Source organism: Capricornis sumatraensis, chromosome 23, assembly GCF_032405125.1.
Source record: "Capricornis sumatraensis isolate serow.1 chromosome 23, serow.2, whole genome shotgun sequence".
Taxonomy (NCBI): domain Eukaryota; kingdom Metazoa; phylum Chordata; class Mammalia; order Artiodactyla; family Bovidae; genus Capricornis; species Capricornis sumatraensis.
Genome location: NC_091091.1, coordinates 36,428,860 through 36,456,820, shown reverse-complemented (window position 1 = coordinate 36,456,820; position 27,961 = coordinate 36,428,860). Strand labels below are relative to the sequence as shown.

Sequence of the window (27,961 nt, the reverse complement as noted above, 5' to 3'; positions counted from 1 at the left end):
GCCCTGACCACCTTTCTGATGACCTTTTGCTCTGGACTTTGATGAACCGCCCAACCACAGAGATTTGTAAATCCCAACCAAGTGGAATGCTGACAATATGATCACATCAAGATGTAACTTGTAATTGCAAAGTCACATTCAATTAGATCACTGGCACTTTTTGTGACCCAACGATATGACATGATTAGGTCTGAAGCCAGTCCAGGAACATACATGATGATTGTGTGATTAACTAAGTCAGTTCACGGGCACGGTGAGTCATGGGCATTTGAAAGCCCGCGACTGCCTAGAGCTGGGGAGAATTACAGCTCATTTTTGTGATGGCTCGGAAAGCTCAGATTGCTCATTAGAAAGGGCAAAATATCCCTTTGATTAAAACTGTTTTGATCATTAGATGTTATAGCAAGGGTATGATGGCTGGAGTTTTTGACATCATTTTTCTTGCTGTTGTCTGAAAGCTGTATGTTAATTAATCACCAGCAGGTTTTGGGGCACACTCTGATCCTTTCCCATATCTGCCACTTGAACTTGGGAAGGTTAATTTTCTCATCTGTAAAATAGGGGATTCTAATTATCCTTTCTTATTGGTTGTAAGAACATTAAATAACATGCATACTTCCTGGCATATAGTAGGTACTATTCACTATTTGAACTTTTAGGAGATATCTGTCAAAACAGAATCATCTTCAGGAAGCTTATTCGATACCTATTGACTGATTTTAAGGGCAAATGTAAACAATGAAATGACCATTCATGCCTCTACAGGAGAACCTAGTCTCCCCAGCACCCAAACTGCCTTATGATACAAGAGTCAGAAGAATTGATGGAAACAGAGCAAATCACAATTGAACTTATTACACAATGTGGCCTAATTATACAACTGAGAGATAGACCAGGCCAATTCATGACCCATAAAAGTATGCCACATGTCAGGGAAAGCTGAGCGACTGAGGTCAGTCTGTGCAGTGGGCGGGCACTTGGCCCAGACGGAGGAGTTATGAATGGGCTTCTCTCTGAAGCTCTATACCAGCAAATTCAGCACCACTATGAAAAAGAAAAAAAATGTTCTTTACATTGAGTTCTCCAAACTTGTCTGTTGAGCTAACTGGAGCCCTTATTATAAGCACAGATATCTGACAGAACCCCAGATCATTCTTATCAGCAGGGCTGGAAAACATCATCCTGGTCTAGCTTTTTACAAACCAGTCTGGCTTCTGGCAAAGCCCACTAGTACAGGTGTACTAGATTCTTATTTTTATTCCTAAGTTTGTTTTCAAATGTTTGCGATTCCAGTAAAGCCCTCAAGGGAGCTTACATGAATTAAAATATAGGCACTAATGTCATCTCTCTGCTCAAGTTCACCACTTAGCCCCTACCCAACTGATCCAGAAATTCCCCAGAGTTCACCCCAGAGATACAAGGTCCAGCCGCTTCCTGACAGCGAATCTCTGAGAAACACACTGGAATAGGTGAAGGACCTGGAGTCTTTGTTCAGTGGTGCATTCAAAGCATGGCCTTCTCCTTCTGATTGATTTGTTTACAACAGGAGTTCTGAAAGTGGGGTCACCAGCTCCTGCCTCAGCATCACCCGAGAACTTATTAGAAATAAAATTCTTGGGCTGCGTCCCAGAACTTTTGAATCAGAAACTCTAGTATTGGGCACCAGAAATCTATTTTAATAAGCCCTCCAGGTGATCTTGATGTACTCTAAAAGTTTGAGAACCACTGGTTAAAAAATTTTTTTTGTTTCTTTCACTTATTTCAATACAGAGAACCAGTAAGTATTTAACTAGTTAGGCCTCTCAAACATTTCTTTACATTTGTCTATATTCAGTTGGTTAGAGAAAGGAAAAAAGAAACCCACCTCATTTCACATGATAGACATTCCTGTAAAGTAGCCTTGACTTGAAGATATCAAAATGAGATGATCAGAACCTTTTTATTAGAAAAAACAGTATTTTAATGCTGTTACTTTGAATATTTATATTCATAAGCCAGTAGTCTCCTGCTGAAGTCATTTTTTACACAAACTATGATCTAATCATAGTGTAATGCCTCTTCAAGGTGCAACTTCTCCATAGATTATGAGTGTTTCCATGTACATAATGCAATGTGATTCAGCAGCTCAAGGTGTGAAGTCATTCAAGCCAGTTGCCCAAGGAGTGAAAAGAATGTTTTAAACCTACTGGTCCCTTATGACTCAACTTCTTTGATTCTTTTGCTACCTATATGTAAATGACTCTTACATAAGCATGTTCTGTAAGTGCATATAATAAATAAGGGTGTGAGATGTATGTATAAACACAACTATACAGACAGAGAAATTAAGTTTGTAAATAAATAGGACTTAAATGGGAGAAGAGGTCTATGAAACACACACACACACACACACACACAAATGCGTAAGGAAAACCATATTATGTAACGCAATATACTCTATTTAATAATTCTCACATTGGTGTCTAAAACTCAAAAGAGCAAAGTTAAATGAACGGGAATTGAATGTGCATGATAAATGCGTCCCTCATAGCATTTAAATCTCTTCCACTTGATTAAAAATTCCTAGTTCCTCTTCACTGAATTGTTTAGAGTTTTTGAGCAGCCTCTGCCCTGATTAAAACAAATTAGCATCAAAGATCCCCTGTTGAATGAGAAATCATTAATTGAGAAACATGCAATGCTCCTTAATTACCTTTAGAACAGTGAGAGAACAAATAATCTCAGGTTCCAGAGGGGCCTCCTGCTCTGCACTGTGGACTCATTTCGTGTAGCTGCTGGAATAAAACTCAAGTTGCAAACACTATTGGGGAATATCAATGTGAGCTTCAGTAAACACACCGCTGATTGTTTATCTAAAAGAAAAATATCTAGATAAGGACTCAGAAGGAAAGAGGGGGAAATGTCTGAGCTTATTATCTTGTTGAGAGCTTTCAAAGTGGTTTACATGTGCCAATATTGGTTGAGAAATAATATAAGCTGTTCTTTCTGGTACAAATTTTAATGCTTTCTGTAAAATACTTCATTTATGTAATTATCCAACTCTTCAGATGCTTATATACAGATGAGTAACTTTATCATTTAACAGTAGGATAGAAAGCAGCAATGTTAAATTTCACAAAATCCAGCTACAAATGGAAATTCAAATCATGATGTTGCACCTGAGTCATTTATTTATGTAGCAATACAATAAATACAGGAGCTTCTGTGGGTCCAGTGAGACCTGATGTACTCTTCTGCCTTCTCAATCTAGAAAACACTGAATGCTACCCTCCCACACAGGGTAGCATTAGGAAATAAAATTATTATAGGTGCTATGACAACGTAAAGAATATCACTAAAGGTTCACACACACACGGCCATCTGGACGGCTTTCTGATAACAACAGTCATATGGGACTGGATCTGAGTTTCTGAAAACTCTATTTCTCCTAAGTACCCAGGAAGGAAGGAGGCATGGTAAGACTTGTTATTTAGCTGAGGATAGTATCTTGGTTTTATTCTAGTTTTCTCCATTTTATCCACTAGCTCATGGGTCAACAGCCTTTGAAAAAAATGACAGAATTGATCAACCACCTCTGCTTCTTTGGGTGTTTTTGGTTCATGTATAGCTTAAACTGGTTCATGTAATATAAAGCACAAATGACCCAAACAATGCTGCCATTTCAAAACTGATATTAATGTGGTTAAGACCCAATTCTGGGAGTTTGCATTTAATTTTAGTAACATGAAGTGACTTGTTTGGCACGTGGAATCAAACTTTTTACCAACAGTCACAGTAGATTTCAAACTTTGTAAAGATTTCTGATTATTATTTTTATCTTCTATTCCACCAAGATAATAAATTTGACATTGTCATAATCTTTGAAAATACTGTAAATAAACCCTTGACGACTACATTACCAAGACACTATCTACACAAAGTAATTTGCATGGGAGAGAGGGGAGGTTGAGAGGGACAGAGAAAGGAGACTGTTGTTAACTGAATCAATGTATTATGAGAGGATCTAGGACTCTTATGATATATTGAAACAGTAGAAAAACTGTTATTTTTTCTCATGGATTCCCATTAAGGTATATTCTTTATTTGGCCATTCTACTTTAGGACAAAATAAATCTCAATTCACTAGTGTGCGAAAGGCCACGTGGTTCATATATGCTCTCAAAGTAAGAATTACTAATGGAAAGTCTATCCCCTAACTATCTTCTATGGTTTAGGAAAGGAAAATCTTGTCACTAAAACAGTGCCTATTATGTACAAAAACACAAACAAAGCATCCTTATATATCTTTATAAACGTCTAGTTTGTAAAGCTTATGAGAGACACAGCCTCTTGAGAAACGAAATGATGCTATTTGGTATTTTTCCCTTACAGAAGGGTTGTTTCTTTTAACAGTCAACACATTGCATTTTTGCAATGTTGAAGGTCAAATTGGAGTTGTCACTTCAGAAATCAGCAAGGGGTGGATGTTGTGTACTCAGAGTTTGTTTCCCCTTCCAACTAGTTCATCTGCACAGAAATGTTCAGAAGACCGTATTCTTTATCCTCACAGGGCAATGAGCTTCAGATGAACCTGAAGTTCTAACTCTCCGCAGGGAATAGTCCTGATAAGTAGGATATCCCATTTGCCATTATCTATTTGTGCTGCAAGGTAATTCATTTTAGGTTGAAATCAAATTGTTTTAAGCTGAGCTGGTATTTTTATTGGTGTCCTTCCAGCCGGCCTTCCTTTTAAGTACCATCGTATTTCAAACAAGCTGATCTAAAGGAAAAGATTACCACTGCCGATGCGCATTGTCACAAGGGAACCAGGATGTTCAAGACCTATTTTATGTTATTTATTTTTTTAAGCATTGATAGAGATATGAGAGTGCTACCCTGCTACAGGGGGAAACAAGCTGACTAGTTGATGAAGGGTCAGAAAGATTGTGTGATGATGGGAAAGAAAAACAATCTGTTGGTATTTGCTGTAAAATTACCCTCTAAAGTTGAGAAAATATTTGCAAAATGTAATAAGTACTTTAAAAATCCTGAGAAGCATAACTCTGAATTACCAGGTAATATATACCATTGGTTTCTATTGTAATTTGGTTATTTGGGAACTCTGGCACATATATGCGCTTTAGTGTTACCCAAAATAATCAAGAGAATTGTTGCACATGATTCTCTGAATTTAACTTTGAATCTTCTCATAGTAAAAGGATAAAACATCAAACTCTGATCTACTTCCTATTTCAACAACATAAACCCATCACAACACCTAGGTAAGATAGATGAGCACTTTTTATCCCAGGTTACTTAGGAATAGTTTAGACAATTGGTCCAAGCCATTAAAAGAACTGGCATTTGAGCTCACACTAAAACTCAAATGTATCCCACACAAGACCTATTCTAACACAACCTATACATCACTGAAAAGCACAAAACTTAAGGTATTTTTCAGCAACAGGGGCTACAGAGGCACAAAGAACTGTTTTAAGAATTTGCTCAGTAATGCCATCTCCCAGGGTGGATTTTCTAGAGTGAGGTCTCCTATCTGGCCATGCTCAGAGCTGGTTTAAAGAGGACGGTGCTTAAACTGCTGTCTTGCCTCAGTGAAAATTTCACTTCTGCCAAAAATAAAACTGGTCAAACCTTTGGATGGACGAGTAGAATACAGCATATCTGGAGGGGTCTTCAAGGGGTTCAGTTTCTTGTTCACTCAGGGCTGCTGCATAACCAGTCAAGCAGGGCACAATTATTTCTTCATCAAAGGGTGGGATCCCTGGAAGGCACACAGGTCAGAGTGGAGGAGGGGGGGTGCAGTTTCTAGAAGCTCATCCAAAATACAATGTATTTTCATATTTAGGAAGCAAAATAATAATACTTGCTGTTTTCACTTCACCTGGAAAAAGTAAAGGTCAACAATACTTTTTGATGGTTGTAGCTGTGCCAAGCACCCTGATGCTAAACAAGAAGAATCCATTAGAATTTGGAGATGGGGTGGCATGTTCATCAGAAAGCACTGTGAGTTTGAGATGAAAGAATGCCAGCCCCTCCCTCACTCCAGCCACTTACAGGTGATTCTCAGAGGAAATCTCTTCAGGGCAGAGAAAAATAACTGATGAATTGAAATCCTCAAATCCTCTGCCAAGCACTGATCCACCATCAAGAAACTGAAGAAGAGGATGCTCCAGGTGCAGATGTTCAGAGAAGTTGCTGCTTTTTGTTGTAAGAGGCTCCAGGGTTCAACTCTGAGTGCTACGCGCTTCAGACACATCTTCCTCTGAGGCCACATCTTCCTCTGAGGCCCGCCCCCTAAACTCTCACCTTTTCTGGGACATGCTAGCAGGCTGGGCATGTTTCTTAGGGCAGAGCGGTCCGCTTCCCTGACCTGACCTCTGGGATGTGTGGAGTTGGGCTGCCCAGGAGAAAGGGTCTGCCATGTTATTCCCCGGAGCACTAGCAGGGCCACCCTCAGAGTTCGGCCTTAGGTCAGGAGACAGAGGGCTTGGCTGAGCCCCTGAGCTCAAGAAGGGTCAGAGATGCTTGGTTCTCCAGTGGGGTTGGAGAGAAGAGAGGCATTTGCGCCTGTCTTGGCTACTCCCTTCTTAATAATGCCAGACTGAGGCCCACAAGAGCAGTGACACAGACATGGGCCAGGACACAGAGGGCAAAGTGGGGATGAAACCCAAAACTCGCCAAAGAACAAGCAGACTTTTCTTAGAAAACTCCTCAGCTATGCCCCGACTGCACCAGAGTCAGAAAGAGAACTTTCACTGCCTCCTTGGTAGCTCGGTGATAAAGAACACACCTGCCAATGCAGGAGACACAGGTTTCATGCCTGAGTCAGGGAAGATCCCCTGGAGAAGGAAATGGCCACCTGGGTGCTCCAGTATTCTCGCCTGGGAAATCCCATGGACAGAGGAGCCTGGCAAGTTACAGTCCATGAGGCTGCAAAAGAGTCGGGCATGAATAAGTGACTCAAGAACAACAAGAACAACTTATGTAAACACAGAACACGTGGTTTGGACAGAGATCCTCAGTTTTGGCTGGAATCTTGGCCACTTAGGCGTCCATTCTCAGGAACAATCGAACTGGTCAGCTTGCAATTCAAGGAGAACATGTAGGGAAATTTCCCTGCTGGTCCAGGGGTTAAGACTTCACCTTCAAATGCAGGGTGTTCTGCTTTGATCCCTGGTCAGGGAGCTGAGATCCCATATGCCCCATGGCCAAAAAATTAAAATGTAAAACAGAGGCACTGTAACAAATTCAATAAAGACTTTAAAATGATCCACATCCAAAAAACTTTTAAAAAAACAAACCCGAAGAGAACATGTAGAAAAGGCCAACAAAAATCAGGTGAAGGAGAGAGAAATATATTTTGAATGTGGAATTCAACAACCAAATTTTATAACCAAGTCATAGATGGCAGATAAACTTATCCTTTGGTTGAGTGCTTTTTCCTAGATGATCTTGGGTAGGTAAAAAATATATATAACAAAACTGCATTGGCAATGGGGGTTGGAAGATCCAATGTTTTTATTTCAGCAATTAAACTCCTGATGAATAGCATACTATATCATAAAATGTTGGCTTTTTAAAGCAGGTTTGAACCTTTACACAATCTGTTTTAACACTGGCATGCATACCTGTATACATATATACTGAAATGGTTCTAATTCTCAATTTAAAAAATTTGATACAACTAAAATGTTAAATGTACACTATAATGAAAACACTGCTGTAACACCAACCAGATGGCTTGTATTCCTTGAAAAATTATTTAAAGCATTTGACTTAGAATGATGACTTCATTATTTAAAGAAATTCTTCTAACTGTAAATAAAGGCAGCTCTTTGGCCTAGTGCAATGTATCCTTAATTTGTCTAATCCTAAGAATCACTGAGGTGCTTGCTTATTAAGCATATGAGTCTCCAGGGTCCAATCCAGTCCTTCTGTATCTTAATCTCTACAGGCAAAGGCAGGAACGTGCACTGACCCAGGTAGTTCACATGATCAAGTTCCAAACTCATCTAAGTAAACTCACACCTATTTTAGCAAAGAGGCTTTGGAAAGTTGATTTTTTTTTTTAAAGCGGGTAGAATTAGTTCATTTGATCAGTTTTAATTTTTTAAGACATTTTATACGAAACACTTTTCAAATCATAGTTTTATGTTCAATGCCACAAAGACGTATCCTGTATGACAACCAAATGCAAGGATCAATCCCTTCTTGCCAAATTTGAACATGAAAGTGACAATCGATGTTCCTGTCTAAATGTCACCAAGCAATCATTTAAAAAATGCTTTACTAAAACTATATATTTTGAAAGAGTCAAAGCTGATATTGACCCAAGTAGATATTTTTTAGAAATCTCTATAGTCTAGAAATATAGGAACTGACTCGAGGTTTTTATGAAATCATCATTTGCAAAAACCTACATGGCTTTTATAGGTGGTGAAAATATGAATGAAAAAATAATAGATGAATTTGTAAAACAACTGGTAGAAAAAGAGTGGCTTGGTGGCCCCATGGTTGTTAAAAACCAGCAACTTATACTGCACTGCGGGCCCATCGTGGAAGCTTTGTGTCTATTATGTCCACCGTCTTCTAGGTCCACTCTGCAAGGTGAGTACAGTAGCTTCCCCACACAGATGGTAAGTCTGAGGCTTCGAAAGGGTAAAACTCGCCAGCACCACACAGCTCAAAGCTGGCTGCAACATCTGTTCTCGGTAGGGCCCAACCACCGGTCTGCACTCTAAGTGACTCTGCAGCAGCACAAAGCCATGTAGTCACTGCTGTCTTACTGTAACCCAAAGAAAATGAGATACTGGGAAGCACAGTAAGGAGCGATTACAGGTTCAAATATATTCTATTTGTAGTTTTCCCTCTGAACATAACACCATAGTATATGGCGTACATTTTCCTTCTATGTGTCTCACTAAATACATTTTCATTTTAAAGCAATTATGAAAATCTCAGTCCTCTTCAAATGTATTAAATTGATCTGTGAGCATGTGCATCCTCTTTAACAAATCTCTAGTTGTCCGCTATTAAAATGATTAAAAAAATTTTTTTAACCAAAGCTTTTCATCTTGGGTGGAATAAGAAATCCTAAAAGTTAAAGAATTTTTCAAAGTCATTCTAAACTGAAATGCACAGAGTTCCATTAAGGTAAATTTTCAAGAGAATCAGTCATTTAATGCCTAACTTCTTGAACAGTATCTGCGTATACTTGTGGTTTCTTTCTTTTTTTTTTTTCAAAGGAAGCTTCCAGATTAAAAGTGTTTGGGATGTGGGGAAAAAAGAAAATGATACAGATTCAAAGCCATTATCCCCAAGGTCTTTTCAATATACTTCACATAGGGTGAAGTATTCTTGCCAGTAAAAAGCTTTGGAAAGTTGAGAAGATATTGCATAATTCAGTCACAGAGTTAGCCATATTTGGCCCAGAAACATAGAGTATATGACTTTAACTTAACATTGCATTATGTCCCATAATTGTCTAAAACTCAAATTTACAAATTTTAAGAACTCTGAGATTTGAGATGAATGAGGCTTGACAATTCTTTCACACTAATTCCATGTTTAGCCTCTCTAAAAATACAGCTGAAATAGATTTTACATTCAACTCTGTATATTTCTGTCTTTTGGTTATACATGCTTCCATTATAACTGTTACAGGGTATTAAGCAAATTGGGCAATCATTTTATTTTTACATGATTCTACTTTTGTATTCATCAGTTCTGTCAATCTATTTTTCCATGAGAAAACAAATGAACATTTAAAGGGCTCCCCCAAAAAGCTAATAAAATTGCTTGTTGTTTTCAGGAGACATTTACAAACTTCGCTTGATTTCTTTTTTTTGAAAGAAAATTTCATAGGGAGGTTAAAAACAAACAGCTCCACTTCCTATCCCTACCAAAACCCCATAGGCTATAGATTAAATTGATCTAAGAATCAGTCTAACTTTTAATGCATGGAAAATAGCAAAATTATCATGCCAACATAAGGAATATATACTATAATTCATAAATGCCTAATCATCAAAACAATGACATAGTCATGGTTCGATGCAACCTAGCAACTACATATTTATGATCATTCCTGCTATACATCACATTCGATCCTCATCAAATTAAGCTGGCTATGTAGAAGTGGCATTGTGAAATAAACGTTTAATATCACAATAGGGTCATATTCTGCTACTGTACAACCATGGCATGCAAGTAACTATGCATTAGCTGTAAACAGTAAAGTGTCATTATCTTCCAGAAATCCAAAGAATGTGATAAGTACATAGAGAGTACTAAACATCAATTATATTTAAGTGACTTTCATACTGAACAAAACTATATTGCACAGAGCAGCTTTGGATGTGTCTCTTGTCACTGCTCTCTTCATATATTCTGTAGTCACCTTGAAGTTAAGAAACTGCAGTTCCAAACAAGCTCTGTTCATCTACTGAGTTCTAGTGGACGGCTGTCAAAAATTAGGACACACGTGATTCTACGTTCCAATGTGAAAGCTGTCTTAAACCATCTTCCCTTTCTGCCGTAATTCAGACGTTTGAATCATTAAGAATATGCTGAATGCGGGCAGTGACAAGCTTATTTTATTTCTCAAATTGGAGACTTTCATGACACCAATGTGCTCGTGTTAGAAATAGGAACACTGTAGATGCTTGCCAGCAAATGCTCTTCTCTACTTGTATTCTAAGTGAAAACAGTTGGCAGGAAAGAAACCTGGGTCATATTATGACTTGGAGGGGGTTTCGACTCTAAAATGCTTTTCACAGCGTTTGTAAAAGGTAGATAAAATCTAGCAGCTAGGAGAGGAGGGCCAAACGAACGTGATCTGTTCTTATAAAAATGCAGATGGATCATTGAGGTCTGATCCAATGATTCCGAGGCCATTAAAAAAATTTCCATATTAGAGCAGAAGCTTGCATACTGTAAAATAACTATTTCAGCTCTCTTCAGGTTTGTGGCATTGGAGGCTGGTTTGGGAAGGTGGGGAAAAATTGATTGCTGGACAGGCTTTTCCATGCTCTATCAGCTCTGATAATGAGTTAGGCAGTTGGCATGGACAACAGCAATGTCCTCGTCACTCAGAATTCTAATAAACCTCCTGTGAAGTTGCACAATACCATCTAGCCAAATGGATTCATTTTGGTCTACATTCCAGTTAGGTGAAAAAGAATCACATTTGAAAACTGAGTTTGGACATGATATGGTCCTGTGAAATATTTAAATACATTTACCTACATCCTACTAAATCAAAATCTTGCTTTTACATTTACAAGGAGATAAAAGAGTATTTAAAGCCATTGCAGTTTGTTCATTTCCTGTTCATATACAAGTGACATAAGTTTGCTTAGGAGGCAAAAACTGTACAATTCTCATCACTCAGGCATTATAAAATGTCTTTCTTTAAAGTCCTGGGATATAAACAGTTTGGTTTATATGAATTACATATTTTTCATCTGCATTAAGAAACAATATACATCTTTTTTTTCCACTTTAATGTTATCTATGATAAGCCTAAGATAGCTGTAAAAACTAACTTTATCACCTGTGACCATCAATACTATTAATTTTATAAAACTCATGAACATTCTTTGGCCACTCGGGTCATTCCCCTTTCAGAGGGAACTGTGTTTGGGCCCTGGGACCATACAGAGATTTGTCTCCGTGAAAACTGAGGCCTTGGACCAGCCTTTAATAGAAGCCATTTACAGAGTCAAACATGACAGAATGTACAGGAGCAGTTTCTGTTTCTCAGACACAAGTTCCTTGACGCGTTGAGAGGTGGTGTTTTCGATTTCGGACTCCTGAAGTTTTGTCTTTACTATCTGAAGGCTTCTGCTGTGAAATATCTATTAGGGCACTGGCAATTGCAAGGCCTGGAAGAAGAGGAAAAAGGCAGGTAAATGTTTGGTTAGACATTTTGGGGATGGCAACAGTGGTGGCCTTAGTATTGTTTTATATTCAGCTGTTTACTGGAAGTTGTCAAGCGGTCTACCCTTTACTTATATCTTGTTTTGCTTTTTTTTCAATTGAAACATAGTTGACTTACAACATTTTAATAATCACTGCTATACAGCAGAGTGATTCAGTTATATGCATAAATACATTCTTTTTTACATTTAAAAATATTTCTAACCTTGGACATATGAACTGTATACATGAAGAACAAGGACCTAACAAAATAAACTGACTCTGACTTTGGACAATCAAATTGCTGTGTGACAAAACACCACAATCAGTGTGGCTATGACTCCACACCTTTGTTTCTATGTCCAAACACAAGTGTGTTCTAAAAGTATAAGGAACTTTCAGTGTTACTACTGGTTGTATGTGTGTGTATATAACAAAAGTCAGCATATTATTGTTTTTTTTTTAAATTAGAGTAGTTTTAGGTTTACAGAAATGTTGAACCAATATTGATACATGATTATTAACTAAAGTCTATAGTCTACATTAGGGATCACACTTTGGGCTGTACACAAAGTTCTATGGGTTTTGATAAATGCATACTGTCATATACTCACTGTGAAAGCATCATACAAAATAGTTTCATTGCCCTAAAAATTTCCTGGGCTTTACCAGTTTATCCTTCCCCTTCCCCTGAGCTTCTGGTAACCACTGATCTTTTTTTCAAATATCTCTATAGCTTTGCATTTTCCAGAATGTCATATAGTTGGACTCATACAGTATGTAGCCTTTTCAGACTGTCTTGTTTCACTTAGCAATATTCCTTTAAGTTCCACCATATCTCTTTTTGGCTTGATGACCCATTTCTTTTATTGCTAAATAATATTCTATTGTATTGAGGTACTACAGTTTGTCCATAGGGTCACAAGACTTGGAGACAACTTGGCGGCTAAACAGAAGCAGCAGCAATAACATATGATGTTGACATCTTTTCCTATACTTATTTGTCATATGCACACATTTCTTTAGTGAGGTATCCATTCAGACCTTTTGTCTATTTTTAATTTTCTTGTTTGTTTTCTTATTGTTGAATTTTAAGAGTTTTTTTTTTACATTTTGGATAACAGTCCTTTTTCAGATACAGATTTAGCAAATATTGTCTCCCAGACTGTTGTCTGTCTTTTCATTCTCTTACATTGCTTTTAAGAGGTAAGAAAGTACCCTAGGGATAGAGCTGTGAAATGCACATAGGAGAAAGACAACTTGTAGAAATTTAGTGAATGAATGTCTTAAATATAAGAAAAAGATCATTAGTATTATCAGTCAAATATCTACATGAAAGTGGATCTTTAGCTATCGAAAGTAATGAAGAATATTGTTTTGTCCACTAATTGACAGGAACATGTGTTAATATGTACAGAAATAGTAAAGCATTTCCTAAATTTATACAAGCAATGGCTGAATCCAATGCCCTGGTTTCAGTTCAGTTCAGTTCAGTTCAGTCGCTCAGTCATGTCTGACTCTTTGCGACCCCATGGACTGCAGCATGCCAGACTTCCCTGTCCATCACCAACTCCCGGAGCTTGCTCAAACTCATGTCCATCGAGTCAGTGATGCCATCGAACCATCTCATCCTCTGCCATCTCCTTTTCCTGCCTTCAATCTTTAACAGCATCAGGGTCTTTTCCAATGAGTCAGTTCTTCACACCAGGTGGCCAAAGTACTGGAGTTTCAGCTTCAACATTAGTCCTTCCAATGAATATTCAGGACTGATTTCCTTTAGGATAGATTTGTTGAATCTCCTTGCAGTCCAAGGGACTCTTAAAAGTCTTCTCCAACACCACAGTTCAAAAGCATCAATTCGTTGGCACACAGCTTTCTTTGTACTCCAACTCTCACATCCACACATGACTACTGGAAAAACCATAGCTTTGACTAGATGGACCTTTGTCGGCAAAGCAATGTCTCTGCTTTTTAACATGCTGTCTAGGTTGATCATAACTTTTCTTCCAAGGAGCAAGCATCTTTTAATTTCATGGCTGCAGTCACCATCTGCAGTGATTTTGGAGCCCAAGAAAATAAAGTCCCTCACTGTTTCCATTGTTTCCCCATCTACTTGACATGAAGTGATGGGACCAGATGCCACAATCTTAGTTTTTTGTATGTTGAGTTTTAAGCCAACTTTTTTCACTCTCCTCTTTCACTTTCATCAAGAGGCCCTTTAGTTCCTCTTCACTTTCTGCCATAAAGCATGGTATCAATCTGCATATCTGAGGTAACTGATATTTCTCCCAGCAGTCTTGATTCCAGCTTGTGCTTCTTGCAGCCCAGCGTTTCTCATGATGTACTCTGCATAGAAGTTAAATAAGCAGGGTGACAATATACAGCCTTGACGTACTCCTTTCCCAATTTGGAACCAGTCTGTTGTTCCATGTCCAGTTCTAACTGTTGCTTCTTGACCTGCATACAGATTTCTCAGGAGGCAGGTAAGGTTGTCTAGTATTCTCATGTCTTGAAGATCATTTTACACAGTTGGCTGTGATCTACACAATGAAAGGCTTTGGCATAATCAATAAAACAGAAGTAGATGTTTTTCTGGAACTCTCTTGCTTTTTTGATGATCCAGCAGATGTTGGTAATTTGATCTCTGGTTCCTCTACCTTTTCTAAATCCAGTTTGAACATCTGGAAGTTCATAGTTCACGTACTGTTGAAGCCTGGCTTGGAGAATTTTGAGTGTTACTTTGCTAGCATGTGAGATGATTGGAACTGTGCAGTAAAAAAAAACTGACCTTTTCCATTCTTGTGGCCACTGCTGAGTTTTCCAAATTTGCTGGCATACTGAGTGCAGCACTTTTACAGCATCACCTTTTAGGATTTGAAGTAGCTCAACTGGAATCCCATCACCTTGACTAGCTTTGTTTAAAGTGACACTTCCTAAGGCCCACTTGACTTCACATTCCAGAATGTCTGGCTCTAGGTGAGTGATCACACCATCATGCTTATATGGTTCATGAAGATCTTTCTTGTACAGTTCTTCTGTGTATTCTTGCCACCTCTTCTTAATACCTTCTACTTCTTTTAGGTCCATACCATTTCTGTCCTTTATTGTGCCTATCTTTACATGAAATATTCCCTTGGTATTTCTAACTTTTTAAGAGATCTGTAGCCTTTCCCATTCTATTGTTTTCTCTATTTCCTTGCACTGATCACTGAGGAAGGCTTTCTTATCTCTGCTTGCTATTCTTTGGAACTTGCATTCAAATGGAACTTGCATTTTCTTCTTTGCCTTTCACTTCTCTTCTTTTCACAGCTATTTGTAAGGCCTTCTCAGACAACCATTTTGCCCTTCTGCATTTCTTTTTCTTGTGGATACCTTGATCATTACCTCCTGTATAATGTCACGAACATCCATCCATAGTTCTTCAGGCACTCTATCAAATCTAATCCCTTGACTATATTTGTCACTTCCACTGAATCATTGTAAAGGATTTGATTTAGGTCATTCCTGAATGGTCTAGTGGTTTTCCCTACTTTCTTCAATTTAAGTCTGAATTTTGCAGTAAGGAATTCATGATCTGAGCCACAGTCAGCTCTCGGTCTTGTTTTTGCGGACTGTATAGAGCTTCTCCATCTTTAGCTGCAAAGAATATAATCAATATGACTTCGGTATTGACCATCTGGTGATGTCCATGTGTAGAGTCTTCTCTTGTGTTGTTGGAAGAGGGTGTTTGCTATGACCAGAGCATTCTCTTGGCAAAACTCTATTAGCTTTTGCCCTGCTTCATTTTGTACTCTAAGGCCAAATTTGCCTCCAGGTATCTCTTGACTTCCTATTTTTGCATTTCAGTCTCCTATAATGAAAAGGACATGTTTTTTGGGTGTTTATTCTACAAGGTCTTGTAGGGTTTCATAGAACTGTTCAACTTCACCTTCTTCAGCATTACTGGTCGGGGCATAGACTTGGATTACTGTGTTATATAGAATGGTTTGCCTTGGAAATGAACAGAGATGATTCTGTCATTTTTGAGATTGCATCCAAGTAGTACATTTCAGACTCTTTTGTTGACTATAATGGCTATTCCATTTCTTCCAAGGGATTCTTGCCCACAGTAGTAGATGTAATGGTCATCTGAGTTAAATTAGCCCATTCCAGTCCATTTTAGTTTATTGATTCCTAAAATGTCAATGCTCACTCTTGCCATCTCCTGTTTGACCACTTCTAATTTGCCTTGATTCATGGACCTAACATTCCAGGTTCCTATGCCATATTGCTCTTTGTAGCATCAGACTTTACTTCCATCATCAGTCACATCCACAACTGGGCACTGTTTTTGCTTTGGCTCTGTCTCTTCATTCTTTCTGGAGTTATTTCTCCATTCTTCTCCAGTAGCATATTGGGCACCTACTGACCTGGGGAGTTCATCTTTCAGTGTCGTATCTTTTTGCCTTTTCATACCGTTTATGGGGTTCTCAAGGAAAGAATATTGAAGTGGTTTGCCATTCCCTTCTCCGTGGACCACGTTTTGTCAGAACTCCCCACCATGACCCATCTGTCTTGGGTCACCCTCATACCCTGGTTTATCACAGCTATATAAGAACCATTTTAGTTTCTGTCGACTTCCATAGAATTTTTGAATAAAATGAGATGTGCCTAATCCCCATACTAATACATGAGACGAGACTGCTTGCTTCAAGAAGGCACCAATTTCCCTTCCACAAGGTCTTGGAGACTTGATTCTGAATTGAGTTGAACCAGTCCCTGAGCTCTCACAGACACCTTCTCAATGTGCTGCTCTTAGAGGAAGACCTCACATTGGAATTTCATGCTATGCGAGGTGTTGTTGAATTATTTTATTCCTGTGGGTCAATGCATACTAGATAAGTCTCAAATATGATCTGGCAAGAACAGAACTCCAGAAATTTATGAACAGAAAAGAATGCCAGTGAGGGGAAATGGGCACTATAAGAAGGTCAACTAGTCTCCTGCACAGCAGTGTGCTGTAGAAATCAAGGGAAAGGGGGGTTCATGTCATCTGCATAAAGTAAACAAGGGGCCAGCAGGTGAGGCTTGCCATAGAGGCCTTTGGATCTGCTCAAGGATGATTCTGGTGATCCTGGAGTCATTTCCGTACTTAGCTGAGAATGGAAGCCAGACAATTCGGCAGGTAATGAGGTGAGAGGGAGTGTGACCAACAGATATTAGTTCTATGTTGATGACATTTGTCAATGGAAAGAAGTAAGTAAGCTGGTACACAGAGGAAGCAGTAGGGTCAGATGAGATCTAGGTGAATGCATGTGATGATCTGAGTTCATACAGTTTTAAAAGGAAAACAGAGTTTCAGGTACATTTGGAAACAGAAGAGAAGGTATTTATGGAGAAGGAGAAATGAATGGTGTTATGGAGGGAAGGGATTAAAAAATTAATCACTGGCTAGGCTGATAATTTCCATATTTCCCTTTTAAGAGTTGCTGCTAAATAAACTACTCTTTTAGGATATTAAACAACTATCCTGAGTTTCTTAGAGATAACGCAAGCTCACAGGTTCAAAGTTTAAGTAAAAACTGCTTTTGTGACCTACGAAGAGCCCATATGAACTTCTGAAGTGTAACAATGGACGTTTTAACCACTTACTCTGCTGTAAGAAATAATTATTTTGTTATTTCTTTAAGGGAGAGAGTTGAAGCACATTATTTTAAAAAAAAAAAACAAACAAAAAAAACAGACCATGGTTGTGCTAAGTGACAGTTCTGTTCAGACAGGCATTAAGTTTCCAAGGATCTCCTGGCACACTTCTGTCAAAATTTACAACCTTCTGTTATTTCATCCTTGGCACCATCTTATCCAGAAACAGCCAAATATGAAAAATAATACGTGTCTTTTTTAATGTGGACAGAGACCACTTACACTAATTCTGATGATCACAGCATCCAAATATGAAATCATGTTATTCATTAAACTATTGCATGACCTCGTCCAAAGAGCCCTGAGGAATAACACCTTCCCACTTACATGTGGCTGCAAACACTGTTTTCCATACAGAAGATACACGGCCTAGAGAGACCACTCACATGCGGCTGCAAACATTGTTTTCCGTAAAGAAGACACATGGCCTAGAAAGAAGTAAGCAGTTTAAGTGGCCCAAACAGGAAATGTTGTGCTAATCCTAAACTGTGACTGTATCTGTGTATTTTGGGGTATGTGAATGTGAAGTCTGGGTTTACTAATGATTTGCAAGCTTAGAAACATTCAGTTGAAACTAATCAGTCATAAACCATATTTCAGTCCTTAATTGGAAACTAAAATGACAAATCACGCTTGTTTCTAATTTAACAGCTTTTTATCCTTTCTTATGAAAACTGAACAACCGATTGCATTTTCAGATTCTACATTAACAGCAATTTGTATTCAAGAAACTGTGCTTTCCTCCAGGCAGTGATGTTTGAGTGACCACCATGTATACTCATAGAGGATACTCAGAGGGCCATCTGCCCAGGTCTTATCTTCTTAATGGGCCAAATGATGCTTTTATTCAAATTTAAGCTTGAGTCCTTTCACTGGACCACACAACTGGTGGCACACCATGAGTTCTTCTGCATTTAAATACTGTAATCTAATTAGAAACAGCACAATCATCATAATAACTGCATGCATGTGTGTGTGCCTTGTGTTAAATTAAGTGTAAGTTTTTATTATTATGTTTGTATTTTTTCATATTTTCATATATGTGTGTATGTGTGCTAAGTTGCTTCAGTCGGGTCCGACTGTTTGCAACCCTTTGGACTGCAGCCTGCCAGGCTCCTCTGCCTGGAATTCTCCAGGGAAGAATACTGGAGTGGGTTGCCAGGCTTCTTCCAGGGGATCTTCCCAACTCAGGGATTGAACTCAGATCTCTTAGGGTTCCTGCAATGCAGACAGATTCATCACCACTCAGCCACTGGGAAGCCCACTCATATATGAAGAACTTTTAAACATTGCAACAATAATCCCGAAATTGATAGGTCTTCCTTCAACCTGTAAGAGGCCCTGGTCACAAAAGTAAACTGGAGAGACAAAAATCCTATCTTCTTAAATTGTCTTAAATTTAATGAGTGTGTGAAGGACTCATTAAAAAAGAGAGAGAAGGAAATTAATTTCTGTCATTACCTTTCAGCATATTTATTGTAAGGAACCTACTTTTCTTAATTGAGAAAAGGAAGTCAAATCAGTAGCTCTTTAAAGAAAGAAAATATTGCCTCCCTTCTCCCAGAAAATGGAACAGTTATATGCTGGTAAGAGACTAAAGATACAGATAATGGCCAGATAATCTATGAAAACAGAACTCTGGCTCACAGGCTGTAGCAACCTGCACAGGAAACCAACCTCTTCTCTACAATCACCAGCCCAAGAACCCCACCTGCTATGTCAGGCTTATAGGAATCAGACTGCTATCTTTAGTAACAATTCAAGGTGTCAAACAATTACCCCTGTAACAATGAGCCCTGAAAAGTCAGGACTTGATTAATGACTGACAGCTTCCCTAATTTTTGTCCCTGTTTTCAACTTAGGACCTACTGCTGCTGCTGCTAAGTCGCTTCAGGCGTGTCTGACTCTGTGCGACCCCATAGACGGAGAAAGGTAAATATATATCCCTAACCAACCATACGGGCTTCTCTGGTGGCTCATATGGTGAAGAATCTGGCTGCAATGCAGAAAACCCGAGTTCGATCCCTGGTCGTGAAGATCCCCTGGAGAAGGGAACGGCAACCCACTCCAGTATCCTTGCCTGGGGAATTCCATGGACAGAGGAACCTGGCAGGCATCCATGGGGTTGCAAAGAGTTGGACATGACTGAGCAACTAAACACACAACCAACCACATAGGATGCCCACTTCTGGTTAGCCCGCCTCTAGCCTTCCAGCTCTCCGGTGCCAACAGTCTCCAAGAAGCACATACTTGAAGGCCTCTCTTTTTTTCCATTATAGAATGTTTGCACACATTTGCCTGTGTCTTAAGTCTTCGCTGGGCTTCCCCAGTGGCTCAGTGGTAAAGAATCTGTCTGAATTGCAGGAGATGCAGATTCGATCCCTGGGTCAGGAAGATCCCCTGGAGAAGGAAATGGCAACCCACTCTAATATTCTTGCCTGTGAAATCCCATAGACAGAGGAAGCCTGACACGCTACAGTCTGGGGTCGCCAAAGAGTCAGACGTGATTTAACAACTAAACAACACGTCTCTGCCACAGTGCAAGCAAGCAATGATGGATGACTCCCTCGCTGGGTAGCAAGTTCTGAATGAGCTGTCTTTGCTTCTAATTTGGTTGGTCTTGGTTTATTGTCACACTGGCAACGAGGAAATAAAGGCAGCTTGAGATCTTTCCTGGATTGTTAAGAAAACGTACATCAAGAAAATCAAAGCAACTTAGAAATGAGGTCTCCGTATCGGTCTTTGAAGCAAATGCTTTCTCCTGGTTTAGATTTTGCTAGGAACTTTTTCCTAGTGAGAGGTTTTTCTGGTGATGATGCCACACTCGGAGAGCCGCAGGAGAAAGTACTTCCTCCTGGCAGGAGGCTGCGCAGTGGCGCACGCCCCATGTTCCATTAAAAGCGGGTCACTCCCGAAGATCATTTTTCAAAAAGTCACACAAATCATCTGATGAAATCCACTTATTGTGTTCTCTAGGCCTAGCACAGTTTCTTGTTATCAAAGCAATACAATTAACTGGGGAACAATTCATTATTTTAGACTGGTGGTCTAAAGGAATTTCATTTACCATGTCAAGATGATGCACAGACACTACAGGCTAGCAAAATTTACATCAAAATATGCCAGGAGATTCAATACATATGCTGGGATTTAAATATTTATTATAAGCTTTACCTTTTTGCACTTTTAGTTCTTATATACCAGATACTATGATATTTAGATTATTTAAAATATGAATTATCAACCTTATAAGGGAGAAGGTGCCATCTTCTATCTCCGATTCCATTTTCCATGGCCTCTTGGCATTTTGAACTGGCGCTTGCTAATGGGGAGCGTCAGCAAGGCTGCCCTGGTTTACCAGGGTGGAGCAAGCTGGGAGGAAAGCAGGCTTCTTTGGGGCCATGCACATTTCTTTTAGAACACTGGCACTGTTTAGTAGTCACTGGTTCGCATGGCAAGAGCTACCAGAGATATTTAGAACATGAAGAAGATGCACCCAAACCAGGCCTTTACTCAGCACCTCGGATTAACAAACTATGTTTTCCTCTTAAATTTAAGAACTTCATTTATCAGTAAACGTGTACAGACACGCCCAAAAGAGAAAGCAATGGAAATGAGTACCAGCTAAATAATTTAAATGGTAAATATATCCTTCTAAGACCACAAAGTTTGAGATAAAAACCACCAAGGAGAAACATTAGGAATTTAGCTATCTTGAGTAAAACGTTAGCTTTTTCTAATGGAAGTGAAATGGTATTAGTAGGTGCCAGCAGTAACAATCTAATCACAAAATTACTGATGTGTGTTTGTTTGTTTTTTTTACAATTATGCAGAACAATTAATAAGTACAGTAATAAAATACTGCACATCAAATGAAATTGCCTTGGAAAGAACACTCTGGCTTTATGTACAAACATCACACTTCCATTTTACATTTGAACAGAGCCTCAGAAAAGTCATTCATTTTGAAATGCTCTCCTCCCAAGTCTGTGTAAGAGCAGGCACCACTATATATTTTAATTTTCCAAGAAAACAGCTTCATTAGGCGTGAAAGGTTAATTGCAGGTTTAAGTGGAGCTCAGGGAATGGTTCTGGGTCTGTAGTGAATTGCACAGCCTGCTTCAGGAAGACTTGAATGAGTGCTGTAAACTGTTTGCCCTGCTGGAATGTTTTACTACCTCATTTACTATCTGTCTTCTTTTACGGCTTGTATTTGTAGTTCTTCTAAACCTTTAATGGCTACAGTTTTATTTCACTGTAATCAGATTTAAATGGAAATACCATGCTGGGATGTTTAAATGCTTTCCCTCTGATTGTATACAGCTACATACTACTGATCGGAGTCTTGGCTATCCTTCACACGATTAAGAAAGTGACTTTGGGAAACTTTGGTGTGACAAAGACTTGTGCTATTGTGCAGACTGAATTTAATATTCAGTGTGGCCACCCTTGCCAACAGGCAACTAGGGCTGGATGCATAATTAGAAAATATGCATTTCCATTTTAATTTGTCTGTTGGAAGGCCAGCACCGCTGAAGTCATTATTAGGCAAAACTCCAAAGGTTACATTGTTGAACAAAAATTGAAATACTTCAAGTGCTGAAGATACTGGAATGACAAATGGACTAGTCATATTTGTCTGAGAGTTAAAGAGAGATTTCCCTTCACCTACTAAAAACCAGTGATAACTACAGATGCCAGTGTTTAAATACAAATGATTATTGTCTTCTGGTTTATAAAATTTTGTTTGGCCTTTAACACATCATAATATTTTAAATTTTCATTTAAATACATACTATAAAATTCTACAAAATGTAATCTTGCTTGAGCACCACAGTGCTGAGCACTTCCTGAATTTTGTATGAACTGTTTCCTCATTGGAATGAGCTGAACAGATCATGGAGAGTACTGTTTCAAGTCATTGTTTAAGGCAAATCCTCATGGTTCTTCACAAGCAAAGTTTCTCTTAGATCCTTTCAGTTCTGATTTTAATTATATACTAGGAAATTTTATTGACTCATTTGAAATACTTTGTGACTCTTTTTTTAGAGTCACGAACACTGTAAGAACCAGCTTTGCAGCTGCCTCTTCAAGCTTTTAAGTAAATTTCTAATTGAGAATTCCGTTTCTAAGCCAACAGGGAAAATATATCCTAGTATTTTCTTAATTCAATTTAAAAATCTGTTATATGATAATCCCTTATTTTAAGCCCTAATTATCTTTAATTTAAGAGCATACTGCTTATTGAAGAAACTGAACCAGAGCAGTTTTATAAACATTGCAATATTTTATTTTCCATTATGTAGAGACACTGTATTTTAGCATTTCTAGTAGTATCATGTCATTGTTTGCTTTAGAGTAAATGAAATTATATGTGAAAGTATTTTATAAACTATAGAGCATTATACAAAGTGAGCTGCTACTGCTAAGTCGCTTCAGTCGTGTCCGACTCTGTGTGGCCCCATAGATGGAAGCCCCCCCTGCTCCCCCCATCCCTGGGATTCTCCAGGCAAGAACACTGGAGTGGGTTGCCATTTCCTTCTCCAATGCATGAAAGTGAAAAGTGAAAGTGAAGTCGCTCAGTGGTGTCTGACTCTTCGCAACTCCATGGACTGCAGCCCACTAGGCTCCTCCACCCATGGGATTTTCCAGGCAAGAGTACTGGAGTAGGGTGCCATTGCCTTTTCCAACAAAGTGAGCTAATCACTGCAATAATAGAATAATAAAGTTCTTTTGTGTGTGTGTGTGTATGTGAGTGTGTGCTCACTCATATCCCACTGACCCTGTGGACTGCAAGCCGGCAGGCTCCTCTGTCCATGGAATTTTCTAGGCAAGAATACTAGAGTAAGTTGCTAATTCCTACTCCAGGGGATCTTCCCAACCCAGGACTGAATCTGTGTCTCCTGCACTGGTAAGTGGCTTCTTTAGCCCTGAGCCATCTGGGAAGCTCAGAATATTAAGATACTACCACCAATAATAAGAAATCACAATCAAATCATAAATGTTCAGAAAACTCCAAATTCCTAAGGATCAAAAAGTTGTTTCAACAGCAGATCACTTCATTCAACTATTATTTCTTGAGTACCTACTATATGCCAGGTACTGCTTTGGTCCATCAGGGTTAAGCTAATAAGACAGACAAGACATAAAAGATTCTGTAGCTCCTGATGTTTACATTATAGTGAATCAAGGTCATGTGTTCTTTTGACTAAGTTACTGTAAGGATTGAATGTGAAGGGCTTAGAGAAGTCCCTGGCATATAAAAGCTCAAACATGTCCATGACCATCATCATCATCAACAGTGGGAAATCTGACGTTAAATAGGAAATTAACAAAACATTGGGTGTTCAAGATTTTTTCTCTATCCTTTAGGCTCATTCATTCAATAATTCACTCAAAAACCAGTATAGCTATCATGTGGAATGAAAAAGGAAGGGGAAAAATTTGATAGAAAGACAGACTTAAAGACTCACAGACAGTATCACTTGGGAGCAATACTGTCTGTGAGGTGATACTTTATTCAGAACTGAAGTCAATTATTTTGATACTGTGGATACTAAACATGAGAACTTGCTCATGAACATATGAATGACCTGGGTGTCTTGCCTGCTCATTAAGGAATGTCAAAATAACTGAAAGTGATAATGGCAAAATAGATGAATGACAATAATAAAGAAAACATTATATTAATACTGCTTGTACTATTAAAGACACCACTAATAATTAACTTGCATCCATTTTTTAGAATTAAAAATGCTTTTACATTAATTATCTAGGTTGTTCCTTAAGACTGTTCTGTTGAAGTAGGCCAGGAAGCTATTTTTATCCTTGCTTCACAGATGGCCAGAACAAGCCACAGACTGATTGAATGACTTTCAGGCGCACACAGTTGGTGGTCATGGCAGGACCCGAACCCAGGATTCGAGATCCTTTGACTCTCACTTTGCTCGATTTATTGCCAGTAGCAGGAAACTTCTGTGTTAGTACAAATGGCTAACACATGATTTTGAACCAAAAGAAAAAGAAAAGAAGAAATGGGTAGGGATTTAAAATCAGTTATGGTCAAAGGCATTCATTATTGCTAAATAGTTATAAAGCATCATCAACTCAATGGACATGATGAATTGAAGTGAACTCTGGAAGATAGTGAAGGACATGGAAGCCTGGAGTGCTGCATTCCACTGGGTCCCAAAGAACCGGACATGACTTAGTGACTGAACAACAACACAGTTATAAAAACAACAATAATAATATAAACAATAACTATTCTGTAAATACTGATATTATATGCCAGGCAATGCCCTCCACACTTTATATGTATTATTTTATCCATTTATGCAGATAGGAGTGGATGATAATACAGGTTAAACCCATCAACATGCATTGAGGGCATATTACAGGCAGTGTGATTGAGGTCAGTTGTTGTCAAAGTGTGAACAAGTGAAAGTGAAAGTCGCTCAGTCATGTCCGATTCTTTGTGACCACATGGACTATAGCCTGCCAGGCTCCTCTGTCCATGGAATTCTCTAAGTCAGAGTACTGGAGTGGGTAGCCATTCCCTTCTCCAGGGATCTTCCTGACCCAGGAATTGAACCAGGGTCTCCTGCATTGCAGGCGGATTCTTTACCAGCTGAGCTAAAGAGTCACTACCAAATAGCATCAAGCGAGGACGATATTGTACAAAAGCTCCTAGATTTGCTAACAGTGGTGCAGAGACAAATTCTATAAAGTAGGCATGAGGCAAGAGAGGAAGAAAGATACAAGTGAGATCTGAGCGGTGGGTATGGGGGTCAAAGGTTCCCAGGGAAGATGATTTCTGAGCTGAAGTTGAAAGATAAGAAGGAAGTAGTCAGATGAAGACTATTGGCATGAGGAATGTGGTATGTTCTGGGTAGAGGGAACTCAAACACGCACTGCAGGGAGAGGAAGGATGTTTGGGGAACCTCGGGACATTTGCTATGGGTGGAACATAGGAGTGAATGGAGAATGATGAGAGAGAAGAAAGGTAGTTAAGCAGAAGTGGGTCCACAAACTGGCCTTAGGTGCCAAAGTAGGAAATAGACTTTTAACCTATAAACCAGAAAGAGCCATGGAATGGATTTTAGGACAGGAGAGGCATAATCAGACTTTTCTAAGAGTCACCTTAGAAAAGCACTTCAAAGAGATACCTCTACTGGTACCACGGACAGACTGGAGTGGTAGGTGAGTCTACAATTATTAAAGCCAGATAAGATAGAGACAGTAAGGAGAGAGAAAATGGGGGAAGAATGGAGACAAGTACATGCATGGCTGAGTCGCTCTGCTGTGCCCCTGAAACCATCACAACACTGCTAATTGGCTATACTCCAATATAAAATTAATAGTTAAAAAATGAAAAAAAGTAAGGGAGAAAAGCGATGAGCTGGACAGATATTTAAGAGAGATTAATATGGGAGATTAACAACAGGGAGGAGCCTTGTATGACTTCTAGCTTTCCAGCTTGGGCGGCTGAATGCATACAGATGCTATTTGCTACTATATGAAAGAGGACCAGGAAATATCAGGGTGTGCGGAAGGGGGTGGATCACTTACTCAGTTCTAGACATCCTGAGTTTGATGACCTGTGGAACATCGAGTGGAGATGTCTAGTTGGAGATGCAGGTGTGAAGCCTGGGCATAAGTCTAGCCCCGTGAGGCTATTTGCATGTATTGAATATGAGGACTTTGTAAACGTATGGATGAGTAATACTAGCTGTTACAACAGCTAAATCCTGCAATCTCAATGGCTTAACAAATAGAGATTTATTTCTCACTATATAAAGACTGAGGTGGGAGTCCTGACTGGTGTCAGGATGTGTGAGGGGATGAGGAAAGCATCTATTCTATGTAGTTCCTCAGGGACCCAGCCTGATGATGCATCACTCGGGTTTCCAGAGTGCCTTGAGCACTGAGATACTGGGGTGTGCTTTTTTTTTAAGATCTATTTATTTACTTTTGGCTTCACTGGGGCTTCGTTTCTGCATGTGGGCTTTCCCTAGTTGCAGGGCACAGACTTCTCTCTGCAGTGGCTTCTCTTGTTGCTAAGCATGGGCTGTAGGTGCATGGGCTCACCAGTTGTGGCTTAGCTTCCTCACAACATGTGGGATCTTCCTGGACTAGGGATTGAACCTGTATCCTCTGCATTGCAAGATGGATTCTTAACCACTGGATTGCCAGGGAAGCCCCCTAAGATTTTGGCCAATTTGAAAAACAGTTTTGTTTAAGACATTACATTTTTCACTTACAATACAATGCTGGTAAATGCAATGTTACGTCCTATCCCTGTGCGCACATTCCATGTTCAATTATCAAGAATGCCCAGTTATTTACTACAGCAGTTCAACTCTAAAACTGCCATGAAATGGGGCCTTCAATATTTTGTGAGGTGGTGGGTGGGAGAAGAGAGGGTGAAGAAGGTTCAACCCCTTCTAAACCACCTTGGACCAGAAAAGTGCAAGACTCTGTTTCAATGCCATCAGCTTCCCAGAAACAATTCTCCTTGTTTGAGAGAAGGAGAAATCTTGGCTGAAGGGCCAGCAGCCTCTGCCACTGCAGTGGATAAAGCCTGGTACAAAGAGAGTCAGAGGGAGAGAAGGACCAAGCAGAAGGCTGGTAATGGAGAAGGGGAGCCCATGAGAAGATCTGAACACCCAAAAACGTAGAAGACAGGACTGAAACAGTCCACAGACTCTTTAAGACTAGGCAGTGGCTAGTTACAACCTGTGGCTCCTGTTTCTGTTTGCAATAAATAGCCCCCAAATTCCATGACAACTGTAAGACAGCTGAGTTCGTGGCTTCCAAGTTTTTCTTGATTTGGAATTCAGAATGTCCCCAGAGATTTCTCTTGGAAGGAAGTTGGAGAAGGTGGCTGCTAAGGTCACTTCTGGCTCCATGAATTTATGACTGCAGCTGCCTTTCTCCAGCAGGCCAGCAGTGGGGACCCAGCATCTCTGCTGACCTCCTCTCTCACATGTGTTCTCACGTGACTGCCACAGGCACCACTGTGAAGTCAGGGGACTGGCTGGATTCAAGATATTCCTTGCTAGAAATCTGCACATATTTTTGGTAGTTAAGGACTTGGGAAGGAATGGATATACTTCTACCTGAGTGAGAACCACACTGGTAATATCAGGTATGTGTTGTTACTTATTCTTTGTAAGGTGTGGTTTCTACTAATATGATGTCATTGAAGAAACTGGCTCCAAGTCTCACATCAGAGAAGTAAAGAATCTGTGCAGTGTCAAAGACCAGGCTGGGACTTGATGTTACACCTAGCAATCTATGAACAAGCTAATAGACATTTTTTTTTTCAGTTTAATTTTCTAATTCCTCACATTATATT

At 39.3% G+C, this 27,961-nt stretch overlaps 1 protein-coding gene across 1 annotated transcript in view; it reads right to left on the bottom strand.

Annotated features, from left to right (window-relative positions):
• Positions 1-11,760: 11,760 nt before the first annotated feature.
• ATRNL1 (attractin like 1) overlaps positions 11,761-27,961 on the bottom strand; it is a 785,280-nt gene continuing 769,079 nt past the window's right edge. The window contains exon 29 of the mRNA XM_068961441.1: positions 11,761-11,885. Within this exon, the coding sequence (XP_068817542.1) occupies positions 11,761-11,885 (125 nt within the window). The remainder of the gene's footprint in view (positions 11,886-27,961) is intronic.